Source organism: Kryptolebias marmoratus, linkage group LG22 (assembly GCF_001649575.2).
Source record: "Kryptolebias marmoratus isolate JLee-2015 linkage group LG22, ASM164957v2, whole genome shotgun sequence".
Classification (NCBI taxonomy): Eukaryota; Metazoa; Chordata; class Actinopteri; order Cyprinodontiformes; family Rivulidae; genus Kryptolebias; species Kryptolebias marmoratus.
In genome coordinates this window covers 11,481,479-11,502,922 of record NC_051451.1, presented here as the reverse complement: position 1 = coordinate 11,502,922, position 21,444 = coordinate 11,481,479, and the positions used below count along the sequence as shown (strand labels likewise).

At 40.7% G+C, this 21,444-nt stretch overlaps 1 protein-coding gene across 1 annotated transcript; it reads left to right on the top strand.

Annotated features, from left to right (window-relative positions):
• The first annotated feature begins 1,238 nt into the window (after positions 1–1,238).
• On the top strand, positions 1,239–13,608 carry exo1 (exonuclease 1). The gene is made up of 14 exons (XM_037973715.1): positions 1,239–1,355; positions 3,394–3,590; positions 3,679–3,798; positions 5,358–5,481; positions 6,623–6,760; positions 6,972–7,184; positions 8,411–8,598; positions 8,717–8,819; positions 8,906–9,131; positions 9,958–10,150; positions 10,274–10,793; positions 11,306–11,398; positions 12,530–12,726; positions 13,294–13,608. The coding sequence occupies exons 2-14, from the start codon at positions 3,430–3,432 to the stop codon at positions 13,364–13,366; spliced, it is 2,349 nt and encodes a 782-aa protein (XP_037829643.1). The 5' UTR covers positions 1,239–1,355; positions 3,394–3,429; the 3' UTR covers positions 13,367–13,608.
• The last annotated feature ends 7,836 nt before the right edge of the window (positions 13,609–21,444 follow it).

Genomic DNA, 21,444 nt, shown 5'->3' with positions numbered 1-21,444 from the left:
AAATTGCAAAAAAACAAAAACAAGAGCTCCATCTCAGACTCTGCAGGCCTCAGTAACAGTTTTGCTGTTTTTCCTCAAACTGCTTCAGATGGCACCTGGCTGCTTTTTACCCTCCTAATTTACATGCAAGCAGTGAGGAAGTCCTTTGGATTTAACACAATGAGCTCTGCATTTTTTCCTGTTTTTTGTTTAATAACAACAATGTGAAACTGTGTAAACTTTAATATAATAATTAATAATAATCTGCCTGACAGGGACAGTTTGACAGTACGGAAAGCAGAGATCCAGAGGTTAACAATTAATTTCAGAAAATCTGTTTTTTTTATCTTCTGTAACAAAATAAAGAAAAAGGAGAATTAAATGTGCTATGTGGTCATAAACCAATAGAGTTTAAGTGTTTACAGCTACAGCTGATTTATCAGTAGTGTTTTTGGACAAGTGCACACTGTAAACACATCTGTGGACAACAGACACTGAGAAAATCCGATTATATGTTCAAAAATCAAGAAATAGCAAAACATAAAACTGATCCAACCTCACAAAATGCTACAAAATAATATTAAACATTTTTAAAGGCAATAATAAATGTATAAATTGTGACAATAAAATTTGTAACTACTAAATTTGACACCTATATTACCGAATATTTAAATAATATACTTTATATTGTTTTTTTATTAGTTTTTCTTATTTGCATATATTTTGATTTAGTTTTGCAATGCCTCATTTAATAAAATCAAAAAAATTTTAGGTTCTCTTAATCTGCCTTGGCTTGTTTTTTTCTTGTATATTTCGACAGTGACGTTTATTTTGTGTTGACTTTCCTTTTTTGCAGCCAAATACTTAAAAGTTAATTAATATTTTGCCGTTATTTCACAACAAATTATTTTTTATTGTTGAGTGGTTTCATGATAGTTGTTAAAAGCTTTAACAGTCCATTAAACAGCACAGTTTGGTCTTTGAAGTTTTAAACAATAAAAAACATTTATCAGAATAAATTAAGCATTAAAGTATGGCAATCACACGACAGGTGCAGCTAAAATTAGTAAAAAAAAAATCCAAGGAGCAACTTCCGCTCTGAAGGGAGTGAAAATGTCTCATTACCAATGACTTATATGGATAAGTCATTGCGCCACCAACTGTCCGAAAATGCAATGTTTTCCCAACTAAACTCCTCCCCCTCAATTCATCTAGCCAATAGAAGCAGAGCTTACTGACCAACCGCCCTGGAGGTCGAATCCATTCGACCAATCGAAGTAGCTCTTAATGAACCACGTAGTTTTACCGCTATAACCAAACTCGTTTTAGTTTTTGCGCTGTTTGTGTATGTGTGGGAATTATCAAACAAAAAAAAGGTAAGCGTGAGTTTTAAACATATTTTAGCTCGACTTTAAATCGGCTTTCACGTGTTGTCCCGTTCAAACGTAGCGGACTTGGATATCGGTTGTTGTACCGACCGTTGTGTCAGATTAGGTGCTCCTTTAGTGTTCTCCACGGATTCCCTTCACTAAAACCTTTAAAACACGTCGCGCTTTAATAACACACATATGGAGGTCTTAAAGTAAGAACCAAAGGGTTGTACAAAAAAATCCGGCATTTATGTCAAATTCGGCGCATAAACAGTTCGTTAATTTACGAAAATCTTAATATAAATTGATTTAAGTGTTAACTATCAAAGTGATTAGTGAAAACTTTAGCCTGAAACTTTATGTCTGGGTTGTGTTTCACGTTTATATTAAGATGCTAAAATCATTTGTTCATTTGTCTGCTGTATGTTCATTTAATCTGTATCTACCGAGGGGAGGGTGGGGTTATTTCCAGCTTCTTGGTATTAATGCTAATTGTTTTTTAAGAATGCAGTCATGATTCTCAACCTGTTAGTTTTGTGAGTTTTCCAGATTGTTTTGGATAAAAATTAATGCATATTTTAGAGTTTTGAAAGGGTTATACAATACATTACCTGGGGCAGTGTTACATTAATATACATGTCCATTTTCTCAGTACAGAGTTTGATCTCTGTTTCATATTCACACAAAAAATCATTACTACTATTTTATCGCATCAACCGATCTTGTTATTTGACAATATAAAATCGCATTAGTATAGATGTAGCTTCATTCAGTGATGGTGCTTACAACAGTGCAATAACAGGATAAAACCTGTTTAAGATTATATAAAGTCTTAAGTAGAAAGACTTTAGGGAAGTGGTGGAACAGGAAGCAGTGTGGTTCTGCAGAAATAAAATGATGTGATCCTGTCATGCATGATTCATTATAGGTTTACATTTATTTAAATGAGGGATGGTGCTTAGAACAACATTACACCTTTAAAGAAAGTGCAGCTGTTGTTTTGCACGTAGACCTTCAAGCCAGAGGCTGTTTTGCAGACATATGTCCTGGCTGGTCTTTCTGTCTTCCTCTTTGAAAAAAAAAAATGTTACTTGAAAAGCCAGCAGATCAGGAGCTCCAACAGGAGGAGCAGTTCATGGAGACTTAACCAGCGACGTGCAAAACATCAACTAAATAACCTTCCTTTTTGTTCAAGGCTCCTCAGGTTTGGAACAGTTTACCGAAAGCAGTAAAACTCTTAACTAAAGTGGAACTTTTTAACCTCTCAGGTGAAACAAGCACTGATGTACACCAGCTTCTACAGCTGAAACTGCAACACTTTCCTCCTGTGTGCGGGTTTCTGCTTATCTCCTCTCCTTATTTGTAGTAATTTAATGTGAGTGTGTGAAATGTCCAGTTTAATTGTTTATTTTAGGCATGTAGTTTGTTTTTTTTATCCACACGCTCTGCTTTTTTGAATTGACAAGCAATACGTCTTCAGCTACAGAATAGAAGTCCAGTTGTTTTTTTTGTTGTTGTTGTTTTGTTTTGTTTTTTGGATTTACCACGTCCTGGATGACTGAGAATCTACACCAGCACTACATCACCCTCGACTTTAAATTAGTTTTCAAAAGACAAATATACTAGATGAGTTATTGGTTTTATCAGAGCTCTTTTTACTGAGTTCAGAGTCAAAAATGGAAAGCTAAAGATATTTGTTTTGGAGCTCAGTTTGCAAGTGGTGCCTCTGCCGAGTCAGTAGGTTTGAAATTTGCTGCCATTTCTTTTGCTGATTCAACAAAATAATCATTGCAAACATTTGTTGTGTGCCTGTACAGTGTCCAGTTAAGCAGTTGGATTTTAGGTGTTCTTACAGGATTTGATTGTGGCTGCAGGTCCTTTAACACACTATAGAAGTTTGTTGATTCGGCTCGCAGCATCACTAATGCCACTAAACCCTCCACGGTGGTCCTTTTTATATGGCTGTTCATTGACAGTATGGTTGTTTCCTCTCGGAAAGTGTTGGAAACGGGTTGTGTTTGTGACTTTCTTGATTTGTTCTCAGGTGTGTGAAGAGCGTGTCTAAGCTGAGCGGCTGGAAATGGGAATCTCCGGATTGTTGCAGTTCATCAAAGACGCAGCAGAGCCCGTCAACGTGAAAAAATATAAAGGCCAGACGGTGGCCGTCGACACGTACTGCTGGCTCCATAAAGGGGCTTTCTCTTGTGCCGAGAAGCTCGCTAAAGGAGAGCCGACGGACCAGTAAGAAGTTGTATTTAACAAGCAAAACTCGCATGCAGAAAGTGGTTATCAGTAATTGGTGATCTTTCTTTAATGTGTCCTATTCTAGGTATGTGTGGTACTGCGTGAAGTTTGTGGACATGTTGCTGAATTTCGGCGTCAAGCCCATTCTGGTGTTCGATGGGCGCAACCTGCCTTCCAAGCAAGAGGTGGAAAAGGCTCGCAGAGAGTGAGTAAAATCCAGCACGGATTAAACCTTTTATCGTGTACACACAACAGCTCCTCGGAGCACGCCGAAGAATCGGTGTCTGATCCAGAGCAGAATTCGTGTTAGCCAGCCTGCCGTGCAGCTCAAAAACTGAACAGCCAATTTTTTTTTTCATTACAAAAACCTAAAATAATCATTAAATACTGGTTTGAAGCTACACCAAGGTGTTAAAAGTCATACCTTCCCTGCGGTTATATGCCTTTTAAGTGAGATGCCTCCCCCCCGCAGGCCGTCGGCTGGTTGTTGTCATCGCTTTAAACTTCCCCCTCAGGAAAAGTTTAAAAAGACTGTTGTTTCTGGCAGCGACAACCACAGATGGACGTGGCTTGTCTGCCCGCAGCACCGACTCCCAGCACTATCGGCTGAAACACAGTTATGGAAACGAACGTTTGCGACGAGCTACAAGAGCTAGCAGCGTGTAGTGAAGCGAACAGACTGCTTTAGGGTCATTCAGATCAACTGCTTCAATCTTTGAACAGCGTTTATTTCTTCCCAAAAACAGCAAACACAACTTTTATTACGACTCAATACAACATGCATCCTGGAGTTTATTCTAGATTTGTGTTTAAATAAAATCACAACAGATTTTAAAGCAGGCTGCTGGCTCTCTAGGGTTTTAGGTGTTTGTGATTAAATTAAGATTTCAGTCTTGATCTTCGAAACATAAATAGTTGATGAGAATAAATGCATTTAAATAAATCGGTGGCATGAGTTCATGAAATGTCTGATGGTGATTTTAAACTGGGACTGGCAGCATATTTACTCTCATTGCGTGTACCTGTACATCAGAATTAAAACATTATATTAGATTCTAATTATTATAGCAATGTCACTATATTTAGGCAGCAGCAGGGATAGTAGTTGAATTTCTGTATTTAAATAAAAGTAAAAAAAAACAGACTTTTTTACTTAAGATTATCATATTGTCATGATATTATTCCTCTGCCTATTTGTTACATGTTTATAAAAAGGAATTAAACTTGTTCTTAGCAGGTTATTGCACATAAAATCCTTCCAATTGGACCCCCAAAATCACAGATTAATGTTACTTCAAAGGTTTTCCAGGGGAGGATCACCCTGGACCTTAATAGCATGAAGGGGCCACACCCAGTTTTTCTCATGTCTGGCTGACATATTATTCTGAGGTGGATAAAATAAATTGGGTCAACCCCAATAATCGTGTGTTTTTCAAGCCTCTTTAAGCTGAAACAACCACTGGTTCATTCAAAGCGCTGCGTTCCACAACAGCAACAGAGCAACATTGTTACGTGTGAGCGAGCCGAAAGGAATGTACAGACCGGCAGATTTCCCCTTCACAAACACGTACCGAAATATTAACAAAGAGATAACATCCAGAACTTGTTACTGTTCTTGGCAGGGAAGCAGAGCAGCACCTGTGATTTTTGTTTCTCTCTGTGCCGCCACGTCACCACCGCGCTCGCCTCGCTTAAGGTTGTAATAAAGTGCCATTATCGGCAAACATTTGATCCTAAATTCTGCTTCTCCTGTCTGCCTTTCAGGCGCAGGGAGGCCAATCTTCAAAAAGGCCGACAGCTGCTGCGTGAGGGTAAGCTGTCTGAGGCCCGGGACTGTTTCACCCGCTGTGTGAACATCACCCCCGCCATGGCCCACAACGTGATTAAGGTGAGGATCTTTGTCAGTCTGGCCCAAAGAACATCATTCAGCCAGCGTAAAGAAATAAACAGACAATACTACATTTTTCACAATATATGAGCTGTTGATGTTTTGCAGTCATTTCGTACCAAAAACCTGATCCTAATACATAAACATGATGATGAAGCCTTTTTTCTTTTTGTGCTTTAGTCAAAGCTTACTTCTACTAATAAGAGAGTATAAGATCAATAAATCAGTGATAAAATGAACTCAAATAAAGTCAAATAATTAGATCAGTTCTGCATGTACAATAAGGCCCGTCTCCAAGCTGCCTTTTATTATTTAAAAACTCTGGAGAAAGTCGTCAAGTCTTTTTCTGGATGGTCAGGATCCTGGAGGGTTTCCAGTCTGGTTTTAAAACTTAGCGTGGCACAGAATCAGCTTTACGAGGGGTCTTCAGCGACATGAACTTGTGGTTCTTCTCCTGCTTGACTTAACCCCTGCTTTTGATACAGCGTCCACAGTATTTCAGTATCCCGTCTACAGCACTTAGTGCAACGGCCTAAAACGGAGCCTTGAGGAACCCCACAATTAAATGGGGTTCCAGTTGAAGAATCCTTCCCCAGCCGGACTGAACTCCTGTCAGAAACGTGGAAACATTTAAAGCTTTATTACCAACACGAGTTCAGACGTGGGAGAAGAATGCTGTGGTTTATCGTATGAACGGCTGCGGTTCAATTCAGTCGAACCAGGACAGCAGAAAAACCAGAGATGATGGAAGTAAATCATTCGAAACTCTTAAAAGAAACGAGTGCTGTGCGGTGCTTTTAAACCAGACTGAAGCTTTGCAGAAATATCGTTTCAATCCAGATAAAACGCTGCAACAACCTTTTCGAAAACTATGAATGAAAAAGAGCTGGATCTGTGTTTCATCTCTCTGCTTACTTGAAATGTTTGTTCTCTAAATGTCGTGGTCCAAAGTGACTCACTTAAAACAGGAAAAGGAAATACTTTAAATTTATCTTTATTAAAAAAAAAATATCTACAACTGTGTCGATTCTTGTTACGTTCACAGCACTGCCTGAAATCAGCCGCAGCCCCGTTGTGTCCGCCTGCAGCTACGAGAACGGCATTCCAGTGTGAATTAATTGTGTGTTTTCGTTTGAATCAGGCTGCGAGGGAGAGAGGAGTGGACTGCGTGGTGGCTCCCTACGAAGCTGACGCTCAGCTGGCGTACCTGACTAAATCTGGTTTTGCTCAGGCCGTCATCACCGAGGACTCGGACCTGCTGGCATTTGGCTGCAAAACGGTACCTAAAACACAAGCTGTGGTGTCGATGGTCTGAATGACAGGGAGGTGATACTGCACACTGTTAATATTCAGACCAAGCTTTATTTGTGAGCACTCTGGTTTTTATTAGAACAAGAACCTAAACCAGATAACGGGAGGCCGGAGGTGGTCGAAGCTCAGAGGGAGGCCACAAAGAAAAGAGTACAAAGTTTTCTCCGTCTGTTTTGTAGGTGATTCTCAAAATGGACAAGCAGGGCAACGGGCTGGAGATAGACCAGAGCAACCTGGGCCGCTGTCGCTCCCTGGGCAACGTTTTCACGGAGGAGAGGTTTCGCTACATGTGCATCCTGGCCGGCTGCGACTACCTGCCCTCCCTGCACGGCATCGGCCTGGGAAAGGCCTGTAAGCTGCTGCGGCTGGCCAAAGACCCCGACATCCTGAAGGTGAGCGCAGCTGCTCCTCCGGAGGTCTGATCATCATTGTGGGAACAGCTCGCCGAGCGTGGGGCTCCGGGACCGGCTTACTCCTAAACTCGGTTTGCTCCGCCAGCGTGGACTCAGCTGAGCGTTTTCCTCTACCGTTAATGCTGTAACAATCCAACGCGGCTTCCGCCTCTCTAAATGTTTACATTACACGCATTCCAAGCTGCTGTCGTGCTTTTCTCTGTAAACATTAAAACGCCTCCAAAGAAGGATCTTGGGGAAGCAGGTTCAGGCTCCACCTCGTTGTTTAAAGTTTAAAAGACCTGGCAGACATGCATCTATTTACATGGCTCAAATACAGGATGTAGTTTAGTATCTAATTGTGTAACAAAATTTTGGCTTGATGACAACACCTATATATTCTAGTCTGGATTGACGAGCTAAAGCAAGCAGGACCAAGAGCACAGAGGATTGCTGCGGTCCTAAAAACTTCACGGTGATTCATGCATTTTATAAACCTTTACATTATACAAAGTAATGTAAAACTGATAATGATTTAAAGTCTGTGAAAGTCATTTGCATGACCTGCTAATTAATGTTTGAGATCGGAGTTGTTTTAAGATGACACCGGTCCAGCCCTTATCCCATCAGTCCTGTCAGAATTAAAGCTATCTGCAACAGGTAAGATATTAATTGTTTGCTTTTCCACTGAACCCCACCTCAAAAGATAAATATTTGTGTAAATTATGTGTTTCTTGACATTCTTCAGTCTATTTTTTTGATGTGAAAATACACCCTTACTGTATAGTTCTACTGGTCAGTGTAGAGGAGGTTAGAAGCACAACCAGCCACCAGGGGGCAGTGTGGCTCATGGAAAGTTGTTTGCAGTCTGTTGCGCTTTAACCAACTCCCTGAATTCTCTTTATTTGTGTGAGGTGTTTGGGTGTTCTTCTAATTCATTACCAATTCTTTATTAATAAATATTTTGATGAAAAATGTATTTAATTAAATATAACAAACAAATTACTGGCAGAAAAGCTTCAAATTATCACACTAAAAAGAGCTGATGCAGGATTTTCTGGAATCTACGCCTGCAAACCATGCAGTGGATCCAAAAGACTGAGACGGAGTGCACTTTATCCTCACACACTGACCTCTGACCCCATTCACAGCTGTAACGGATGTTGGTAAATCGAGTGCCGCTTCTGTGTCGGACTCTTTATCGTGACTTCTCGTTGTTCCGTCAGGTGATCAGGAAGATGGGTCAGTACCTGAAAATGAATCTGGTCGTCCCTGAACAGTATGTCGAGGGCTTCGTCAAGGCCAACAACACCTTCCTGTACCAGCTGGTGTTCGATCCTGTCAGGAGGAAAGTTGTTCCAGTAAACCCGTACCCAGAGCACATAGATCCAGCCACCCTCAGCTACGCTGGACTGTATCCTCCTGTCCTCCTGTCCTAATAGTTAATCTAAGATCATTTTCAGCCGATGGTAAACTGTAAGTTCCTCTGTGTTGCATGTACATTATGTCATCCTTCATGGCAGTGAATTCAGAAATCTAGAAGAGGACAAAGGCTTGGATATGGCCTTGGGAAACCTTGACATCAACACCATGGAGAGGATAGACGACTTCAATCCAGACAAACCCAGCGTGCAGGTATCGCATCACAACAAGTTACTGTCACACTCCGCGGAAGTGAACCGTCTCGAACAAATAATACAGCTGACTAAATGTGTTTCCAGCGGTGTAAAGCCCGCAGCAGCAGCTGGAACGGCTCACCGGCCTCAGCTGGGCCCAGTATCTGGAGCACTGGCTTCACACCTGCCTCTGCCGGCTCTCCTCCTCCTCCTCGTTGTCCCGCCGCTTCTCCAGACCGGCCTCCCTCCACCAGGGGGAAGGAGAGAGTGATCGGCCTGGACGGCCTGAAGCTGCCCTCCAGGGAGCTGCAGGTGAAAAGGCCCAGAGAAGGTGAGCTCACAGTTCCCAGTGCTGGTTTGGAAACCCGATCCGTGTACCATAATCAGACACCTAAACGCTAATGTGAGACATGGCTCCGTCTTTTAAATATTTCCATTCTGATCTTCTTTATGATCAAGCTCTCCTCCTCATCATTATTAGGTGAGGAACATTACTGTTTTAAAAAAAGCTCATAGGGATGAGTGAAGTCAAGTCGGTACAAGTCTGATTTATCTGACATTTTTAATCCAAACTGGATTTTCATCAGGTCAGTTTTAACAATGGTGGACACACCCTATAACAGCTCTCTCTCTGATGTAACAAGCTCCAGGTGGAGCGAACTGTCAGACAAATTACAAACACAGTCATACGCACATGACAACATCGTTATTCGTTAGGATTTATCATTGCACATGAGTACAACGTCCAATCGCTCATCAGATCGGTTAAATGAAATCGTGTCCTTCACTGAGCTAAAGACATTCTCATAAATATATTCTTTACGTTAAGTTACTGAGACCGGTTCATGAAACTGTGTCCTGCAAATGATTTAGACTTTTTCTAGTTGCTCAGATTTTGAAAATGAAAATATTTATATAAACAAATGCTTCTGTCATAACCATCAGAAATATTTAATGTAACTTTTTAAGATAAGGGGAGTAAAAAAAAAAGGATAATTGATCATAAATTACAAGCTGCATGGTCCAAGTTTTGATTCAGACTTTCCCTTTCCCTCCAGTTTAATAAAGACATGAGAACAACGGCAGAAAAGCAGATAAATGACGTAAATCAAACAGTTATTTACATGTTTATTTAAACTGGTGCGTCTTTTCTGCAGACTCTTGTATGTCTGATCAGGACGTCCTCCAGCAGTATTCCTCTCCTGGACAGAAGCGATCCAAGTCGGAACAGCTGCCGGACAAGTCTCCGTCCAGGCCGCAGCCCCGACCACGCAACCGCTTCGCCACGCTGCTGCAGAGGAGGAACCAGGAGGCGGGGGAGGAGGACGCCGGCCAGCCCACCCGCAGCAGGTGACGTTGTGTGCCTTTACAGCTGGACTTTTTTCTCCCAGGAGGAGCCGGAGAGGGACGATGCAAAGTAAGAATATCGTCCCGCGTTCAGCTTTCTGATGTAGTTGTTTGTTCTCGCTCCAGATTCTTCACTAGCTCCAGTTCAGCAAGCAGTCTGAGCACAAAGGAGTCCGACCAGGGGGTGGAGCCTGCAGCTGTCGACCCCTCCGAGGACAGAGCCTCCCTCGGCGTCCAGACTCCTGACAGCGACGGACCTGACATCCCACACGTGGCGACTCCAAGTCCACCTCTGTCCTCCAGCGGCTCGCCCCCCGGTTCGGCCAGTCGGGGTCTCAAGCTGTTCCAGTGGTCAGGCGGCTCCTCCTCCGCCGAGCACTCGAGAACGACGAAGGCCGCCACCGGCCTGGGCGCCCTGCAGCAGTTTCAGTACAAGAAGGAGGGCTGTTCACCTTCTCAGAGGAACCACAGCCTCTCTGGAGACACAACGCCCCCACAGTCCTCGTCTCCTGGTAGTAATCCGGAGGGCGACCTCTCGGACTCCCCTCCCTCCCAGGACAGCGCTTACTTCTCCCAGTCCCAGCCCTTCCTCGTTTCCTTCCACAAAGAAGAAGCCCTCTCCTACAGCCTGGAGGATGCTGCATCTGTACGTCCACAGGAGCCTCCTCCACCTTTAAAAACATTTAGAAATCAGTGCTTTAGAGAGGTGCACAAGTCTGAAGCCATAACTCGTTTCTTTAGATATGACGGTGGCCCTAATCAGTAGTTCTTTTGGCTTATTGAAGGCTTTCTAGATTTTCTGTGCAATGGGGCTGCTTTTTTACTCATCTTTAGTCTCAAGAGGCTCCTAAACTCAAGGAATGAGCCAGTCTTATGTTGACACATATCAGACACACAAAAAAAACACTTAAATTTTATCTTCAGGTACCATTTATAAAAAAAAAAAAAAAGCCTGTAACAAAGACAGGTTTATTTAAAAAAAATAATAAACTCATGACTCCAGTTTTGTTCACCTGCTGGAGACCTGAAACGTCTTTTCCACAAGGTCAAGATGTCCAAAGTAGAAAGAAACAAGGGGTTGGCTCAAGACTTTCGCACAATACCATTCGTTGCGGGTGTTTAATGTCGTCCATTTACCATTTTTTAATTTTTCCCCAGGAAATGAATTCAAGCACAGATGTAGAACCAGAACCGGAGAGTCCCGTTCGTTCGGCAGAAGCAGAAAGGAAGCCCGGCGGGCTGGGGTCAAAGGTCAGATTGCGTTCAAGCCACATCCAACAGCTTCTTCCTTTTTTAACACGACGACGAAACGCCCCCGGGTCCCGGTGGATGCATTGTTCCCAGTGCAGCAGGGATTGCGGTCAAGCAGGCGACTCAAACCCTTCAGCAGATCCTTCAGCCTGACGGGTTTGAACAGAACCTCGATCAGACTGACGGAAACTTTTATTCTCAAACCTGAATCCATCTGCGTCAGTACAGCGAGCTGCTGCTCGGAGTGGGTTGAAAAAGCATCAGTTTTAATTCTATTTTGTTGCCCTGCAGCCTTGAATTTAATTGAATTTTTATATTAAAGCTAAGTGAATCATTACCTGTTACCCTCAGAAGCAACATATTTAGTTAAAAACCATCCAACTGGGAGTGATCCTAGTACCATATTTTCCAAACTATAAGGCGCACTTAAAAGCCTTCAATTTTCTCAAAAAACGACAGTGTGCCTTATAATCCGGAGTGCTTTGTATATGTAAGAAGTTGTGATGTTTTAGTACGACTTTGGTAAACTACAAAGCCGCACCGCTTGCAGCATTAGGCCCCCACATACTCGCGGCTTATATATGACAAAAGTTCAAAAATGGACCATTCATTGACAGTGTGTCTTATAATCCAGTGCGTCCTATAGTGCGGAAAATACGGTAGCCTATATATCCACCTGTTCTGACAAACCCCAGAATCAGCACAAGTGCAGCACCTCTACTGTAAGAAGTACGGTCTGCCACTAAAAGACAGCATGAAGACCAAGGACCTCTCCGCACAGCTCGGGGACAAAGTGGTAGGGAAGTACAAATGAGGCTTTTTGGACATCAAGGACAACACCATGTCTGATGCGACCCGAACACCTCTCATCGTGCTTCCTCACAGTGAAGCACGGTGGTGGCAGCATCATGTTGTGGAGTTGTTTTTCATTAACAGCGACTGGAAAGCGTCCAGCAAAATATGTATAGAGAGAAACGAGGAAAGCTGTAGTCTTCCTGCTGGAAACAAAAATATTACTTCCTAATTTACATGGAAATGGGACAAAATTGTCGGCAGAAGTAAAATAAACAAAATTAAAGTTGGTTTTCTGCATTTCGGTTTATGTTGTGATTGTCATCCTCGGTCATCTAGGTTTCTGGACTGTCAAAGCTGAGGTCCAGCAGCGGGGCTCAAACGGCCACGACGCCGTCTTTGGGCCGGGCCAGGGCCAGCGGCTTGAGGAAGAAGAGCGTCGGCTCGGCCAAGAAAAGCTCCGCCACAAATAATGAGAACAACCCTGGAGTCCAGGCCACCATCAGCAGCCTGTGGAAGAACTACAGCTTCAATAAGTAAGAAAGCACCAACGTTACTGTACAGATAAGCCGAAACTTTTGTCTTGTAATACACTATAAAAGGGAATCTATTCCTTTTTTTACTTTATGGAAACGCTTCATTGATGTGCACTCCTTTAGTCTGAAGGTACAACTTCCTGCTCAGGTTACAGGTGATGCAACTGATTATTGGCTTTTAAGGGATTTACAAAGAATTGGTTCATAATTATTAAAGCTAATGTTAGCAGCTACTTAATTAAGAGTTCTAAAGCGAAAGGATTGAAGCACCTTAATACTATTTGCCTGTTGTTCATCCGTGTTTTTATCAGGATTTTTGATTAGCAACTCCTCCAGCACCTTTGGAAAAATAAACAAGAGACAATATACATCAAAATGTGTGGCTAGATTGGCCTTGGCAGTATGTCTGTCTTTGAGACAGTAAAGTAGTGGTTCCAGACATTTTCTGAGCTCAACTAAAACTGAAATGTCTTTTTTCACAGAATCAAAGAACTCAAGCACTTAAGATTGAAATCAACTCTTATGAAAAGGTTTCTAATGGTACAACATCTGCTTCTTTTTTCCCAGGGACGCTCAGAAGATGACTTCCTGTAAGAAGGAGCCCATGTCTCCAGTCAAAGACAACCTGCTGGTCAGCTGACCGTGTCTGAGATGGCCCCTTAGACTGAGTGCTAGGCTTTTAAACATACTGTGTATGTTAATCAACTTGTGTTTCTTACTGTATAGATTGAAATAAAACGACGGTTTTTGAAAATTCAGGACTATTTTATGTTGTTTTGAGCCTTACTGTTGACATTCTGCATCATGTAAGATTCAGACAGATTGTCTGTTGTCTCTATCTGGCACTCGACTAAACATGAGTCACCCAGGAGAGTTATTGTAAAAATGCACAATACATACTTGTGTGTGAACTTAGCTTTTGTTATCATTTTAGCAACCTTTCTGTTATGATCTCCCACCTTGTCAGGACCTTATGGAGACCAAAGCCCGGTCCTTATACAGGGAAATGTCATGTTTTTGGGTTGGGGGTCGGGGTGAAGGTGTGTCAATACAGCATCCTAATAGGAATAGAAATACACGTGTGTTGAAAAGCCCTACCTGCAAGTAATCTGAGGAATGCTGCGATAAGATACATGGTTCCTTCACAACAATGTAGAGTCTGTTCATGAGCTCAGAGTTAATTAAAGTGAGTAAATCCTCTCACCTCACAACTAAAGTCGGCTGGATTGAGGCCTTTATATGTACATTAAAAAAAAATAAAAAAATCTTAGTCTGATTGCATGAACCCCTCTGGAGAGTGAGAACGGAGATGTCCGCTCTGAGAAGGTCCTTCGTCAAATAAAGCTGTGTGACCCCTGTGTTTGGTGGGACGTTGGTGCTTTCATTTAAACAGTTTTACTACGAAACAAAATAATTATGTTGAAAAACATTAAAGCCCTGTCCACGTTACTCCAGATATTCTTGAAGACCTTTGCCACACAGAGCTCGGTGATGAAAAACTGAATTTTAAAAACACTCCAAAGTTGATTTAAAAAAAAAAAAAAACTTTTTGTAGGTCTTTATAGACTCCAGAAATGGAGCTTTTCGAAAAATAAAGTAGCAGCCTGTTTTGCAAGCGTTCACTCTGACTTTGCAGCCTAAAAACCCGAACATTAATGGTGCTGTTTTTTAAATTTTATTACATTTATCCAACTTTACCCCAACCGTGTCATCGTCAAACTTCGACCGAGAGCTGAAATGCCTAATTGTAAACAATATCACATTTTAAATAAATTAGTTTTGCCTGAATTTTTTTAGCAAAGCCAAGTCTGTTTTCTATCTGCATTTTGGTATGTCAGTAATGTGGGTCTTCTCGCCACCTAGTGGCGAGGCATGGGTATTTCAGTGTTTTTGTTATTAGAACACGTGGACGAAGAAAAACGATTAATCAAAAAAAATATACAAAGTATTATAGACGAGTACTAAATCCTGATCGTTTAGGGGGGAGAAAAAAAGAGCTCATTAGTCCCTCATAATGTAAGTACAGAACCAGGATTAAATGTGTTTTGTGCCAGCTTTTTTTCTATTCATCTAATTGACTCCGTGTACAGTTCCTTGGTATGTTTCTTCCTTAACAGCAGCATGTTTTCTTGTGCTCTGAGCCAGAGATGCCTACGGGCCGAAGGGAGGTTTGAAAACTGGGTCTGTCCACTTTCCTTGTGGTTTTGCTTGTTCATTTTAATAAGCAGGTGGGTCTGTTTGCTGCTAATCTGCCTAAATAATATTCCCTTTCGTTCTCTGCGACATTCCTGAACACATTTCGAAACTATTCGATCCATGTCACCTTGACTGTTGTTGGATAAAAAGATTAGAGAAGAGCAACCGCACCAAATATGGCAAACTGTCCCAACTTTAAAACAAAAGTGGAATTAAGTGTAAAATCCATCACTTTAATGGTGATTAAACCGATGAATGGATGGAAACTAGTGTACCAACTTTTGACTAAGAGGAAAATATCTTCTTCCACCGTTTGTTGGAGTTGTAATCTTTAAAGTTAGTCTGTTTCTGGGGTGTTTAAAGTTTGTCCAAAAGCAAGTGAGTTTTTTATTTTATGGCAGAAGTCATGCCTCAGAGTCGCTGTGGGGCAGAATGCCTGAAGGAATCCAGATACCAGGAATCTGTCACTCTTCTCAGCCAGCATGAGTTATTGCTGCACGGCAGCATAAATAAGTATCATTCCAAACACAACACCTCTTTCCTCAGCAGATCTCAGTTAATATATATATATATATATATATATTTAATACGTTGCCCAGAGATACAATCCTCACATGTGGCTGTGCTGATTTAACTCCAACGAACCTGTTTTCTGAAACAAATTTGACCAGAGTTACATAAAACTCCAGGTTTCACAGTAAACCCAATTTCGGCTCAGAGACCAGCTGAGAAACTCTTTACCGTCTCGTTACGATCAGTTAACCTCAACCAAATGAGAGGGGAAAACTGTCGCTCAGCTAGCTAGAAACTGAGTCAACATGCAGCCGAAAACCCAGATCGTACTCAACTGGGTGGCTGTAGTTCAGTAAGCCGTGATGGTTCATGTGACTAGTTTTAAAAAGAAAAGCTTCGGGAAATAAATGTCCTGCTATGTAGTTGATGCAGAAGGTTTGGAACTGAGCTGCATCAAACTAAGCTGATCTAATCGCTGTGGCGCCTGAAACTACACTGTGAACTATTTACTGTAAAAAAATATTGTAATACGTGTATTCTGTTTTTCTTGTTTAGTGCGTTCGTACTGTGTGTTTGTAACACTTTAAAGTCAAATCTTGGCTCGTCTCCACGCCGCAGCTCGCTCTGCTCGGAATGCGAATGTACCACATTCCCCGTTCAGACGCTATCAGGTGTTGTTGCTCTGTCTGAAGCTGCTCCAGATACTGAACAACACGTCGAAAGGAATCGCACAGCATGAAGTAACACTCACTGGCTGTGCAAGCCTGCATGCTTTTATTTTATTTTTTAAATAACTAAAATGGGGACAGTACATGTTGTAAAGACCACTCAAAGCGCTTCAACACACAATCTGAGCCCTCATTTACCCATCCACACAGTACTCCACCTCTAATCTAAATAAACCATCCTATAGTGTCTAATCAGAGCTTTAAACTCTGTTCAGACACCGATGGGGCACATTGGAGGCAATGAGGAGTTCAGCGTCTTGCCCATGGACATTTCAACATGTGACTGCTGCCAGGAATCAAACCTCCGACTGTCTCATTGGAGGATGATCGCTCTAACCACTGAGCCACAGCTGCCTCTAAAACCAGTGTATCACATTAAAAGGATATTTAGGCCATTTTGAAGTTGGTTCTGTGTAAACGTTCTGGAGAATTAATCTTATTCGTTGTAAATAAATACCCGTTGAACGACCGTTTATGTTCGACCGGTCCAAACACGGCTCCAACCAAAGTGGGGTGCTGTCGGCTTAAAACAGCTCCAATCTCTAAATTTTTTAGCGGTTTACGCAAATGCTGTTTCATAGACCTTTCCGACGCCACATTACCCCATTATTTATGTAGAATTCTGTGGTTATTTGCATACTCTAATAGTAGGTAAAGTCTTTGGTCAAATTCAGAAAGAATTTGAGGTTTCTATTAAAATAACCATGCATTGTAAAGGTTTAAATAATATCATCTGCACAAAGATTTTAAGATGGCAGTGATTCACTTCAGAAATGGGTCCGCTCAGACATGCTTGTCAGCTCGTCGGTCTGGAAAATCTTCAGAGCAGTTCATGCAGACATTACTACCGGCTTCAATCTTACATTAGTTAGTAGAATTTTAAATTTTATTCAAGCATGGCAACTCAGTTTTTGTTGTTCAGTGTGACAATGACAAAAAAGATATTCTGCTGTTCTGTTTGTTTCTTGTAAATAACCAGTCTTCTGTATAAATACCCGTGTAATACATTTTGTGTGTTTGCATGAACTGCTAGGACATTTATTAGACTGTTTTAAGATCACAAAAATCCCTTTAGGTCCTGGCTGCCATTGAACTAGCTGTAAGCTTGTCAGTCCTGTTAGATTAAATTAAAAATTTATTTATTCAGGACACTGTGTAATTATGATATTAATGTAAAAACATTTGATGCACTGCACCACATTTGGCCCAATGCTAAGTGACAGACGAAAACTTTATGCCACCAAACTGAGGTCATTCGAGTAGTTATCTACAGCAGGTGGAAAGGTTAATTATTTTTATTTTCACATAAAAAATTGGTTCAAAATGGCCAAAATATTCCTTCAGTGTAACTGGTGTAACTGGTGTAAATCGATGATCACAGATTAGTCTTTGTTTTAGCCAATGAGTTACTGGTTTGAAAAGTATTTTACCCACTACCTCTCGAACAAGGCCACCGAGACATTTAAAAGTCAATTTTATAAAAGGAAAAATGTATAAAACTCAAAACCTTCAATGATTATACGTCTCCTGTGTTTTACAGTGGTGTCACTTTATTGGGTTTTGATCTAAAATAAAACTCCCACATTTTTCTCTGCAGCCTCTTGTGATCTTTGTGGTAATATTTTGGGGTCTGCATGCCCTGGTCGCTGAACATCTTTACAACTTTCAAGTAAATAGCTGACGCGCAAGCAAAATAAAAACAAAAAGCAGGGGTCCAATAATGGAACCTTGTGGAACGCCCACATTTTGAAAAGTTTGTTTTAATCCAAATAACTTATACGTGCTGTTCTCTATTTTTTAAATATGAACTGAACCAATTAAGAGCTTTTTGAGAGAAGTCTAACTTGTAAGGATTAAGAAAAAGCATCTCATGATTCACTTATTGAGAGAAGTCCTGCCTCTGAATAATTTTAAACTTAAATAGCTATTTTATTTTCCTAATAGGAATCGTGCCTTATTTATGGGAAAATAAAACAAAATGACCTTGTATTTCACTGCAATATTGTCAGTTTTATCAGTCCAAGGCTGATAAAACGTAATGCAACGTGATCACTGTCAAACCTTTACACCTGTTTGTCCGCACGCCTGTGGTTTGACTGCTACTATGTAAATCTGAGTCTTACACTTTAATAATAATAATGCAGGCCAGCATGTACCTCCACCTTTATATTTATTCAGTTCAGGTGTCCCAATCAAATTTTCCTGTGTGCATCATTTAAATTATTCACGTTAAAATGTCCAAATTTACTGACAAAAAGTTTCAAATAAGAATGAATCCCATTCAGCCGGCTTGTTTTATGTAAGCTGCTGTCTGCGATCAACACACCTGGTGTATTTGAGTTGAGCAACTTATTCTACTCTGGGTCTTGTGCAATTGTTACTCATTTGACGAATTTGAAAAAGTGCCTTCAGAAATGAGCTTGACGGCTGCGCCAGCACAAAGAAAACATCCCATTCCGACACTTGAACCACTTCCTCTTGTGTCTTCTCTTCTGTTAGTTTGCTTCTGCGTGAATGACCTTTTTCCCCACACGTCTGTGTAGCGCCTTTTTTGTTCGCAGGTTGGGTGGTTTTGTCATGTAAATGAAAACTGGCAGGTAATTGATCCTGTCGTTAAACGCATTCTTCATATGCGTTATGGCGTTTTGTACACTGTGCTGTCATTAATCTGCACCTGTATGCAGTCTATTTATCCCCCGTCGGTGCTTCTCATCTGTTTCATTGAGGTTTTTTCTCCACTTGACTGAACTGACATCCTGCTCTACAGACCTATTTACTCTGAACCACTTGGATTTCATTTTTATTTATTTTTTTTTAACAGTTGGCTGGTAATTAGCTGAAACGATCCATGGCCGAATACTTTTATAGATGTAATCACAATCACATTTTGAACAAGCTGCTCTCAGCAGGAAAATGACAAAATGGTGCCATAGAACCCCCCAAAAATAAGAATGCAAGCATGTATATGAGACTCTAAAAGAATAAAAACTTTATTAAGACTATTTCAGATTATAAACAGAGCTAAACTGTTGAGGAGGGTTCTTTTAGATGTTAATTTAAGGCCTTTAAGGAATGCATATCGCTGCCTTTTACATTTTTTTTTTTCCTTTTTTTTTTTTTCCCTTTCCTTTTTCCCAGATTGTAGACTTTATTTCAAAATATTTCACAAACATAGATGAACAAATACAGTTGGCTAGCAGAGAGTAAGTTCCATCGTTATAGTATACATACATCTTTGCCAAAAACCCAACCCAACCCTCCCACCCAGGTATCACTATTAAAATATGCAGCTTACAATGTAGTTACAGGAATAAAGTAATAGTAAAGTAAGTAGCTAACAAGCATACATATATGATAAAAATTAAAATTATAGATAAACAAAGGAAAGTGATAATAAATAAATACAAATAAAATAAATACATACCAAAAAACATAATAATAATAAAAATAATAATAATAATAATAAAATAAATTAGTCGTGTTCAGCATTACTCACGTCAAGAGGTATTTGTAGTTCTTTAAAATAATTCAAAAAAGGGTTCCAGGTCTCTAAGAATTGTTGTGTAGTTTTTTTTAAGGTAAATCTTATCTTTTCAAGTTTCAGAAAGTACACTGTCTCTCTAATCCATCTACTGAAGCTAGGCGGAGATTGCCGTTTCCAAGTAAGCAAGATGCTTCTCCTTGCGATAAGGGTAGTGAAAGCAATAACATCACGTGCATTATTCGATAGAGGGCAGTCGGAGGGAATAATTCCAAATAAAGCACTCATGGGATTAGGACACATTTTTTCCCCAAAGATTTTTGTATATACATCAAAAATGTTTGACCATAAAGTAGAAAGTGCAGGGCACGACCAGAACATATGTATATGATCTGCTGGTTGACCTTTACAGCGTGGGCAGGAAGGGTCTGAGTTGGGATACATGCTTGCCAGTTTTGCATTAGTGAAATGAGCTCTCAAAACCACCTTTAACTGTATCAGACCGTGACGTGCACAGATTGAGGACCCAGGTATACGTCTAAGAGTGGCCTCCCAAGTTTCATCATTAATTGCCAGACCCAAGTCAGTTTCCCACCCCTTTCTGATTTCTTCAAGAGAGGCGGGACGAGCTTCGTTTATTAGTCTGTATAGAGTCGAAATTAATCTCTTCTTTGCAGGTGACAAAGAGAGAATATCGTCTAAGGTATTATTATTTGGTATATTTGGAAAAGAAGTGAAGTTTTTTTGGACAAAACTCCTAATTTGCAAATATCTGAAGAAGTCCGACTTTGGAAGATCAAATGTCTCACTTAGGTCGGTGAATGACAAGAACTGACCCTCTGAGAACAGGTTGAAAATATATTTTAAGCCTTTTGTGTGCCATAAATGATAAGATGCATCCATGGAAGCAGGTGGAAAATTATGGTTACCCCAGATGGGGGCATTTACAGATGTGTTTTTTAGCCCAAAGTGCCTCCTAAACTGTATCCATATCTTAAGAGTTTGAATGACAATTAAGTTTGATTGGACGGTCGAGGGAGCTAATGCAGCACATACCAGTGAACCCAGATGCATATGACTGGTGGTGTGCTCTATGGAAGCCCACGAATCGCATCGATCTTTGTCGAAGTGAACCCAATGAAGAATTTTTTGTATATTGCAAGACCAATAGTAATAAATAAAGTTTGGGAGCGCTAGTCCGGCTTTATTTTTTGGTCTCTGAAGTGCGGATCTTTTTATTCTGTGTGATCCTCCTTTCCAAATAAAGGTGCCTATAAGTTTATCAAGCGAGTTGAAGAAAGACTTTTTAATGAAAATGGGGATGTTTTGAAAAAGATAAGTAAATTTTGGTAGTACAACCATTTTAATTATATTGACCCTTCCAGTAACTGATAACGGAAGATCTTTCCATCGGTCAAAATCTTGTCTACATTTCTCCATAAGAACTGTAAAATTTTTGGTGAAAAGCGCCGACAGATTATGTGTCACTTCTATTCCAAGATATGTAAAAGAGGTTCTGGCAATTTTAAATGGAAATATGTCAAGAGAACATGTAGCGTCTAGATACAGTGGGAATATCAAACTTTTGCTCAAATTAATTTTATAGCCAGAGAGTTCCCCAAATCGGTTAAGCAAGTTGATGATGAAAGGAAGAGAAAATTTGGGATCAGATACATAAAGAAGCAAATCGTCTGCGTACAGAGACAATTTGTGATGTGATCCACCCCGCTCTATGCCTCGGAAGTTGTCTGCTTGCCTGAGGGCAATAGCCAATGGCTCTATTACTAACGCAAAGAGGAG